This window comes from Curcuma longa, chromosome 1 (genome assembly GCF_044706935.1).
Source record: "Curcuma longa cultivar G26 ecotype Majalengka, Jawa Barat chromosome 1, ITB_CL_G26_1.1, whole genome shotgun sequence".
Classification (NCBI taxonomy): Eukaryota; Viridiplantae; Streptophyta; class Magnoliopsida; order Zingiberales; family Zingiberaceae; genus Curcuma; species Curcuma longa.
In genome coordinates this window covers 21,897,219-21,908,057 of record NC_133861.1, presented here as the reverse complement: position 1 = coordinate 21,908,057, position 10,839 = coordinate 21,897,219, and the positions used below count along the sequence as shown (strand labels likewise).

The 10,839-nt window shown below is 37.4% G+C and overlaps 1 protein-coding gene across 1 annotated transcript; it reads left to right on the top strand.

Moving 5' to 3' along the window:
- Positions 1 to 527: 527 nt before the first annotated feature.
- On the top strand, positions 528 to 6,447 carry LOC141821600 (rop guanine nucleotide exchange factor 14-like). Its single transcript, XM_074708978.1, is given in 11 exon segments — positions 528 to 533; positions 623 to 680; positions 1,222 to 1,300; positions 3,530 to 3,943; positions 4,515 to 4,669; positions 4,741 to 4,815; positions 4,968 to 5,243; positions 5,376 to 5,672; positions 5,674 to 5,724; positions 5,912 to 6,178; positions 6,180 to 6,447. Coding segments are annotated over 9 exon segments (1,695 nt in total). The 5' UTR covers positions 528 to 533; positions 623 to 680; positions 1,222 to 1,233; the 3' UTR covers positions 6,273 to 6,447.
- Positions 6,448 to 10,839: the final 4,392 nt, after the last annotated feature.

Here is a 10,839-nt window from a genome sequence, read left to right as displayed (position 1 = left end):
CAAATAATTCATCCTTGGATATCGGACATGATCATCGCAATTTAATGAAGATGTCCTTGGACGTTTCTACAACATCTATATTATAAGTACGCTAATAGAAGTGAGTACATGTGACCTCTCGGATTAAAAATATTTCTCATCTTTTAAGAGAAAGGTGGCTAGACAGCCAACAAAAGGCTGTATTTCTTAGCCTAATTTTTTTATATAGTTTCAAATTTAAGTTTCCATAATTAAAACTTTCTAAAAAAATCCGACCATTTTCAAATTTAAATTTAAAAAAATGAAACCTGAAATTTAAGATAACTATTTTATTTTTTAATAAGTTTGTGAGGGAATGGAAGAAGACTCCTATAAGTGGCCTTGCCTCCGCAGTTGCTTCTGCCTGTGCCAGTGTTCCTTTTTTTCTTCCCAAAATTAGTTTAAAAAAAGGGTAAAAAATCCCCCCAAATCCTTATTTTTCACCATCGCAATCTCTCCCTCGCCCTCTTCTTCCACTCCACGCATGGGTGCATTGCCGATCGGCAGAAGCGGAGGTTAGTTTTCTCCTGGGATTTGCTTCAACAGTCTTCGCTCGTCGAGTTTCCGAACTCATTTTGTTGTTGTATTTGCTCCGGTGGTGCAGATCTGGCTTCAATCCTCGAATAGTTGCAGCTATTCCTCAGCGCAATCTATTTCTCTGGGTAAATGTAAAACTTCTCTTGACAGGACTACTTTTCGATGTATGATTTGAAGTGATTCGGTTCTCTGGTTCTCTGATTCTCTGATTTACTTTTCGGGTTGAGTATTTTTGAAATCCTTTACTTTTTCAGCTTTTCTAAAAATTTTCTAGTTTTTTTTACTTTAACCTTTTCAACGTGATGTTGTCTCTATCTGCTCCTTTTGAAAAGTACTCAAATCTGATTCGAGTTTCAAACTTCCTGGACTGTTACTTTTTATTATCTTTTTAAACGAATGGAGCAACTATTAGTTTTAGGCCTAAAGTAGCAGCTTTATGATCGAATCCCACAATAGGAACCTGAGAATAACACAGGCAAGACATTGAGATGAAACAAAACATTAAATTGCTTCGGATTCAAGGTGGAGCCCTCTTCAATTGTTTTTGCGATCATTACTTTTCTCTGGGGGAAGTGATATTAATTAATGCTGCCTGCTTAATTCGAACCTATCAATTGTTTTAGAATCCAGTTCATAATATATTTTGCCCATTTTCCGCTGAAGCAGGGATTGATTCTCATGAAGAGATTAGCTTGCTGCCGCCGCCGGACAAAAGATTTCAGCCTTGATTTCGAGGACCAAGACCGTATGTTTCTATTCTTCTTGTTTTTCCTGCTCATTTTTCTTTTTCAACACGAGCAAAACTTGATTTTTCTTTATTCCTGAGCAATATTTTCTGTCCTTAGCAATATTCATCACAGTTGTGAATCTTACGACTCTGCAATCGTCAAATAGCTATCTTTTTCTATCCCTTTTGCTTCCCTAAGGAAGGGTATAGTATCAATTAATGGCTGTGCGAAGCAAAGCTTTCTCCGTGACTTGATAAGCGTGATCTGGAAGGCAACTGCTATGTTCTTGGTCAAGTGGAATAAAGAAGGAAAAAAACACCATAGTCGAGATAACGCAGCATTCAATGATAAGAGCGGACTACTTTCTCCCCCTTTAGCGGTAAATGCAGATTAATCTAACGTTCACGAGGCCAACTCTTCTCATTACTATTGGAAATATGGCCTCATCTCATCTATAGCTTTTGAATGGTAATCTGGTCTTTGAAATTATTGTGTCCGACCCAATGTTTTCCCTTTCTTCGCTTCCTCCGGCCCGTCACGTGGAGGATGCAGAGAGCTACTGTTGTTTGCAAGTGAGACAATGTGGGAACCGTGTCCACTGTTCTGACTTCCTATCATTCCTTATTCCATGGAAGACGACTTTGTAGGAATCTCTCTTGTTAATTAATTCCTGTTACGTAGTTCATAATTGTACCATGAGTTGGTTGGCATGACTTTTCCACACGGCAATAGCCTGTTGGTCACGTGATTGCCAGTACTTCACTTCTATTATGCCCCACTTGCTCCTCAGATCTGTATGATTCCTTACGACCCAAGCGTCCAACACAGGCTAAGCTGGTTGGTCTTGGTTTTCTCCATGTTGAGCAAACTGTATCTTTGGCTGTTTTGGTCAGTAAGCCTGCATGCTACAGACAACATGACCCATACCGATTTTGCATCTCAATCTGTACCTTCTTGAGTTCTTTTATTAGTTGTTCGCTGTCAAACAAAATAACCATATTAGATATGGAATATGTGTTCTATGTTGACTATGATGGGTTTGGATTTTACCACACTGTTATATCTTTCTATTAATATTGTGAATAGTTACTTTTTTAATGTACATTTCACATATACCCAACAATCTTCTCTACAAATAAAGATAAATTGCAATTCGTAAGATGATTTTTCTTTTTTGAGGAAAAATCAAAAGGAATGCCCCTATTTTTTATTATTATTAAAGGGGTGACCCATTATAAATAATACTTCCATTAAACCCCTCTTTGTTTTGATTCATTGAAAAGCAACAGGTCTCATTGAATCTGTTCATTTACTAGATTTGAAACAAAAAAAAAAAAAACTTCTAATTTTTCTTGTATGTCTAGACTTTCGAGAGAATATTTACACCTTAATTTATCAAGGATAATTGTAATTTACATTTGAAATTGTTAAACTTAAAAAGTGAACCAATGAAAATGTTCACTTTTGTTGATTTTTGGCAAAAACGTTTTTGACTCCATTTTTGAATAATTAAAAGCTTGGAAAGTAGAATTCACACATATTTTATTTATTTGAAATTGAGATGGTTTTTGCCTCAAACTACTAAGTGTGAATCAAATCAATAAATCAGGATAAAGATAGTTATAATGAAGATATTAAAGATGATAAGGTGCCCGTTTGATAACAATGAAAATACTGATGCCTTTGAGATGAGTTTAAAAATAAAGGCGCCTTTTAGCTTTTGTCATTTTTCTCTCTACATTGTACGCAGATGATAGGTTTTACCATATAAATTGTCATCCTATTCCAGAAAAGAATTAACATTTGAATTGTTTGCTCTTTGCTCAGAATATAGACAACATTATATTACAGGAATTTCATTTCCCCATCAGCTTAGATTGGTTTTGTAACACTAGTAAAACTAGATTCCAAAAATTCAATGTAACTATGTGAGTCCTATCTACGACATCGTCATCTATTGTTCATACCTAATAAAAGTAAATAAGCATAGGAGGCTGATATATCGCACAATAATATGACTTCCCACATAATTAATGCAATGCCACCCTTGCTCTTCTATGACAATCCTATCCTTCATCCTTGTCCTTTTTTTAAACTTGTAAGCTCATGAATTGACCAATCAAAATTATACTACTCCAGGTTCTATGTCTCTTCCTTCAATTTCTTTTTCACCATAGCTTGAGGTAGGTCTTTTAAAAATTTTCTCAATGAAATATGAACCATGAAGGAAGAATGCATTTTTGTAGGGGTGATAACTTATAATGGCCTTGAGAGTTGCATACTCAACAGCTGCTCCTACGACAATGAGAGTGCTGGTGAAGGCACAAGTGGAGCTGATGGATGTGTGACCGCAGACTCCCTTGATGAAGATGCTTCCAGTTGTTCTTCCAGCAAAGATGGTTTTGGCTCTTCCTTCTCTTCACAGTGCTTGTCCGCAAGCAAGCAGGAAGATCACTTGCTTGATGATTTGGATACTTTTAACAGCTTGCATCATTTGTGCATCAAAGGGAAGGCACCTATTCTGTACTCAATGGACATCTCAGATGTTGAAGCTATGAAGGAAAAGTTTGCAAAACTACTTCTTGGTGAAGATGTTTTAGGGGGGACCAAAGGGATAAGTACTGCTCTCACACTATCTCATGCCATTACCAATCTAGCAGGTATTGATGTTCTTCACCTGATATTCTTCAATTTCCTAAATTTTGCATTAGTCACATTATGTGGCTCATTTATTCTACTTATGGATTATTTAATTCTCAAAAAAATCATTCTCAAATGTGTTTCTCTTGGAATATAACTTAGCTAGAACATATTTGTAATAGTACCAGCTCTAGTAATCTGAGAGGCATAATAATTTGCAGTTGTATTGTTGGGTTGAACAGATTGATGATTTCATGTTTCATATTTTATTTTGCTGAAATCATAATATTATCTTATATCATAGAGCCCCATTTTGAAATCTTAGTACTCTTTATTGTGTTGATGACAATTCCAGATTGTTGTATCTCTTGAATACCATTTTTGTGGAAGTGTCACGCTGTAGTTCTTGAAGGCACACATTCTCTGGTTTGTATTTGCAGATAGTATGTAGAAATGCCAATTTTCGACTATCACAAATAAGATTGTTGCATGGATTTGGATTTGTTTTAGGCTAAAAGTAAAACCTAGCATCATAAGCAATGAGTATAGAACAACAGCTGGTTCTGACTTAAGCTAGTGTTATATAATTAGCATCAATATTCGGAGAGCTATGGAAATTGGAACCATTATCAGTAGAAAGAAAAAGAAGATGGCACAGAGAAATAGACTGGTTGCTTTCCCCCACTAGCTACATGGTTGAGTTGGTTCCTGCAAAGCAGAATGGTGCTAATGGTGGAATATTAGAGGTGCACTCTTGATCAACTCCATCACTAGATTTATGCATTAAAATCAGCAAATTTCATTTTACCTCTTGCAGATTATGACTCAAAAATCTCGATCTGATGTTCACTTGACTATCCCAGCCCTCAAGAAATTAGATTCGATGCTGATTGTGAGTTACCTCTTTAACATCTCATTAGCAGCAAATAATAAGATACTTGGAATTTGCAATTACATATATGAGATCACTCTAGTTTTTTCTCAATCTGCTTTCTGCAGATAAAGTTTTTCTTGGTTCCTGAATGAAGAATGACATACTTGCAGGAAATATTGGATTCAATGGTGAACACTGAGTTTTGGTATGCTGAGTTAGGTAGCAGAGCAAATGGAGCTAATGGTAATAATGGTACAAGACACAGCAAAAAATGGTGGATTCCATCGCCTTGCGTTCCAGAGTCTGGACTTTCTCCTTCAGAGAGGAGAAAACTTGGCTTCCGGGGTAAATTTGTCTACCAAATCCTCAAGGCCGCCCAAGACATTAATGAACAAGTTTTGACCCAAATGCCAATACCCTCTGCTATAGAAGATGCTCTTCCAAAGGCAAGCAACCATATTTTGTTAATTTCACTGCTAGTTGTTCGGCAGTGCATCTATTCATTTTTTTTCGTAAACCATTTTGACTTTAACATAGGCATGCTATGTATTTTTCTTGTGAAATTTCTATTAAAGCAGTCAGGTAAAGCTAGTTTGGGTGTAGATATCTACTATGCTATAGCTGCAGAGTCTGTTCCTGTTGAGGAAGTACTTGTTTCTCTTAATATGGAGAATGAGCACGTTGTACTTGACACAATAAACCGGTTAGAAGGTGCAATCTTTGCCTGGAAACTGAAAATGTCATATGAAACAGTGAAAAAGTCACCAATGCGATTCCCATGGTCCTTTGTGAAAGAACATGGATCTGAAATTGAGAAGATTTCAGTCTATATGGAGAGGACTGAAGCACTTCTGCACCTTCTAAAGATCAGATTCCCCAGACCTCCCTCCGTCTTTTATTGATGTCAGTAAGGTTCGATACAACAAGGTGATTTATCCTCTGTCATTTTCATATTGTTTTATTTACTGCATTTCTTTGGGCTCATGGGAGTTCATTAATCTTACCATTACCTTAGGATATGATGAAATTAAACTTCTTAATCTTATTCAATTTGTGCTGCGTCATGCACACGAAAGGATCCTTTCATGTTTTTAATTCTTCCTTTTCATGGCAGGATATTGGGCACTCAATTGTTGAGGCCTACTCAAGGGTTCTTGTCAGTTTGTCATTCAATATTTTATCTAGGATAGGAGATATCTTACAGGAAGATGACATGAAAAAGTCTACCACTCCCATCTCCAACCTCAAATTTGATTTCACTTCTGACGTGTATCGTTCCGGAATTACTGAAACACCTCATGGTCTCATCAAGCGGTCTCTAATTCAGCAGATGAATATGGCAGACGATCGTTGCATTGATTCCTACATAAAGAAGGCCTCAAGCGGAGCAGCTTATAAATTACAAGGCTAATGGAAGCACAATCGTTGCAGTTTGTCCACGGAGAAGTGTGGTTTCAGAGGTGCAGTCCCGGTGACCCATTGATATGGTTTAAAGAGCAAGTTTCTTAATGTAAGTTTTAGAAGTAACAAGGAAATATAATCAGGTACGTATATCAAAAAACAGCCCATGAATCCAATTTCAATGAAGTTGACATTGTAAGATGATCTCAATGTTTCAATTTCAGTGTGCGTTTATGGCATTTTAGTACATATTTTGTCTACTTTTTCTATGGAAACTAACAAAAACAAAAGATTTGAAGTACCAGTGTAAAAATAACATATTGCAGCGTAGTGTTACAGTAAAAAAAAATGTGTCGAACAGTAGCATATTCATTTGTTAAGCTCTCAACAACTCCAGATTAAAAAACTTTAGTCATTTGTTTCTTTTCTTGTGTTTGTTGATAGGAACACAATCATTCTTCCATAGTTAGTAAATACACATCACTATACTAAAATTACTATACTAAATTATAAGAAATGATAATTTGATGAAAGCTTAAGTTACTCAACAACTTAAATTAATATTAAAAATCTATACATTGTATTCTTAGCCTTTGGTGATAAAATTTATAAGTTATTTCACATAAATTTTCCCTTTAGGTCTCATTCTGAACATTAATTTTATTTTTTATTTGATATAATTTCAAATTTAAACATGCAACTATAGAGATAAATTTTATAGTAGGATAAAAAAGTTCTTCGTAGTCAAGTTTTCTCTTACATTGCATATAGGCATTTGCTAAAATATGAACCTTGTATCTTTTAATTGAAGTATCAATTACTTGAACCTTGTATCTTTTAATTGAAGTATCAATTACTTGATTTTGTTTATTTGTTCCACACTGCTTTGTGTACCTATAGAAAAATTAATTAATTATCTAATAATTTTTGGTTGTCTTGTATTATCATTGTTAATGTTCCTCTTTGAACTGCCATGTCACGCGATATTCCTAGCTGTGATGATGATGGAGTCATATAGGACCCGCCCACTAAAGAGAGACGATGACACTCTTGTCAAGCTGTAAAGAGAAGAAGGATGAGAACAGAGGCTAGGGGGTGCCTTGGCTCAGCTGTTCAAGTTAATTCATGGACCAAAAATGGAGAAGAAGATCTCTGTAGGAGGTAGAGAATGTTGATCGTGTGTGTACCTATGCCCGCGGTAAGTAAGACCATTATATATGGAGTGAGAGGAGATGCCACATTGAATGTAAGGAGAATATTTCATCGCGATAGTTGAGGGTCCCATCACCTATGTTTGGTACAGTATATCATGTTGTATTAATGGAATAGATGATCTACCGTTGAATATTTTACTGTCCTATATGTCTGTCTGATGACGGTTCAGTAAGCTGAGTGAGAGAGATAGTGATGTCGGAATGGAGTTATTTGGGCGGGAGCATAGACTCAGCTGACTAAGGAGGAGATTGCTATCTGGGAGATCACGAATTCACTCGGGAGTAAAGTCAGTTGAGCACTGAGTTGGGCATTGGGTAGACTACGGAGTCGATTGACCAGGAGGTTGAGTTGGAGCTCGACCACTAAGCTAGAGTGGAGAGCTGATTGGTCACCCAACCGAGTGGGTTATCAGGTCGGTTGGTCTTGGTGTTGGGTGTTAAATCGGAATCAAGCATTACTTGCGGGCTTGGAGTCAAATAAGAGGTCGGACATCGAGCTAAGGCTGGGAGCTCAGACAAAGAGCTCGATCATGCGGCTTGGACTCGGAGCTCGGGTGTGGAACCGAGCTAGGTGCTGAACTGAGTCAGCTGAGGGATTAGGCAATGAGCTAAACTAGTCGGTTATGAGGTTGGACCTTTAATTTTTATGTGTCATCCCCAATTGAATCAGATCTTGATTATTTAGACCAAAGTATACCAATTCATAACAGTTAAATTACCCTTTTCAAATAAAGAGATGACACATTGGGATAGTTGTATGATTGCTATGTCTGATTTCCCTTGGAACCTAACTCCTAAGTTGCATAATTTTAATTGTTAAATGACAAATATTTAATTTGACTTTCTAAAATTAATGAAGAGAGAACCTAATTGAATTTATATTATTTTAATTAAATTTTATTTATGGTGATGATGAATTTTAAAAGCCCACTTGTAGCTAAAATTGATTCTAAGAAATTAGTCTAAATAAAAAGTTTAAAATTAATTTCTACAATTATTATGTAATTTAAAAGGATTAGAAATTTTAAAACAATATTTTTTATATAAATTATTCTAGAATTTTAATTTAAAATTTACTTTAAATTAAATTTTATTATTTTAAAAATATGCTTTTAAAAATATACTCAAAATTAAATCCCAAATATTATAGAATTTAATTGATTATGATTGATCAATGTTTTAGAGTTTCTCATCGTTGTATACATTATACTAAAGGTATATTTCCGAATTGAAAGTATATTTTCAATTTGATATTGTTGGATTAATTAATTTTTTGATAATTCAGGAATTTAATTTTTCTAACCCACTAATTCTGAAGGTGAAAATTTTTTATCGGTCATTAAAAGATAAATTGAGAAATGCAAATGATGTGCCACCCCGTAGTAAATGTTTCAAGATTGTCATTTTATTGAAGAACATTAATTCATAATACGTTGTAGTGAGAAATCGATTCATGAATATCTGATTAATTACAGAAAGTGACTTGTTGAATCTTTTATGTAAAAAGTGAAATTCATCATCCCCAAAAATGATAAATCTCAGTCAGTCTCATGGACTCAATCCCTGGGGGTGGTCGGCCCGATCCCACGGAAGTTTCCCACCGACTACTAGGATAAATTGGGAAGCGTATACGACGGCCAATCCAGATGCCTAATATCCTTTGATTGCGTTCCCCATTTGAAAGAAAATTCCTATAAATACGCCGTAATTGGGGATTGAACCGCGGGTCCTTGGATCACAACCTGGATGTCCTACCATTGCAACATTGCTCCAGGGACGAAATCCATCATCCCATAAAAAAAAATGATAATTCCAGTAGCCACATCTCTGGGGGTGGTCTTTCCCACCGACCACCAGGGTAAATCGGGAAGCGCATACGGCGGCCAATCCATGCCCAGCATCCTTTGATTGAAAATCTCATGATCATATGTGAGGAGGTAAATAGAGAAATTACAGTTAATCACAATGGAAGAAGGTATTATTCGGTTTCATCGAAATTCGAACTCTTGTTATCTTCTATAAATCTGTTCTGTCATAACCAATTCAATTATTCTCTGGAGCGACTTATTGAATTTAATTGATGGTATTAGAGTGAAGTTTAATTTGATCAAATAGTTGGTAAGTTTTGAATGGCGCCGCATTGACTAATACAAGTTGTCCCTGCGTGGATGGTTGCCACGATAACATCTGCCATCAGCAGATGGGAACGTGGGCCAACAACTGCTGGCCTCGCGACCGCGCACATACACATGGGCAACGCACCACGTGTTGCTAGCCGTAGACCCATGCATGCGTTTGTTGAGACAGTGATGCGCAACGCACCATGCGTTACTTCCTAGCCACAGAGCCACGCGCAAGGTCATGGGCACCATGCGTTGCTAGCCGCAGAGCCAAGCGTCGAAGGGCGAGACGGCATTGTCGGCTGGGCCCTGCAGCCACATCGCGCAGCGCGAACGTGTGCCACCGCGTGCATGCCAGTGGTTGGACGTCGGTGTTCGTGAGTTGCCCCCCGCAAGCCGACTCTTATGCGTTTGGTTTATTCTAGAAAGTGGAGACAGGCCAAGCCGCGCTGCTGCCGCGTGCAACCGCGCTGCGCACTCCCATGCGACATGCCTCATGCGCAGTGAGCATTTCTGCCTGTGATTATAACAAACACTTGCGTGAAATGACATGAATGACGATTGCGACTTGCATTCATCGCGAGGTCGTTGAGTAAATGTTCCTTCTGCACTAAATACTCGATGGTGAGTGGCATGGACTAGTCAAAGTAGAATCACGGTACCTGTTCGACGAAATTTCTCCATGGAGAAATCATTAGTTTACAAAGAGTTGTAAGTTGTGAATTAGCAGCAGCTGAAGACACCGATATAAGCCATGGGATTCCTATTTGACCTAGTTAAAAGAGTTGTGTAAGTAGAATATTGAACAATGTAAATTAGATGAGATGACACTTCAGAAGTTACATGACTGATGGTATCTGAAATTATTTCCTGAACAGTCAAGCTCACTTCCCAACCGGCCAATCTCATTTATCCTAGATACCCCGCCTTGCAAATCTACTTTCCCAAGCACTGTGCTTGACGTTCGTCCAACAATGACTCCATTTGGATTCAAGAAGGTTGCTCGGGACCCATGTTCTTGAGTGTTCATACAACAACATCCCTTTCGAGCACGAGAAGGCCGCTCGGGACCTATGTGCTTGAGCATTCATTAGACACATGGAGATTTTTTAGCATTCGTACAACAACATCCCATTCGATTGTCATCCCAACATCCCCATTCGGACTTGGGATTCTCTGAACACATTTCAATAATTGTCTTGATGCCCTACCACCCCTGAAGATTTGACGGACACATAGAGATTTTTCCAACGGTTGTCATCCCTTGGTGTGACGAACATGTACTGACGTGTCCTAATGCCCTAATT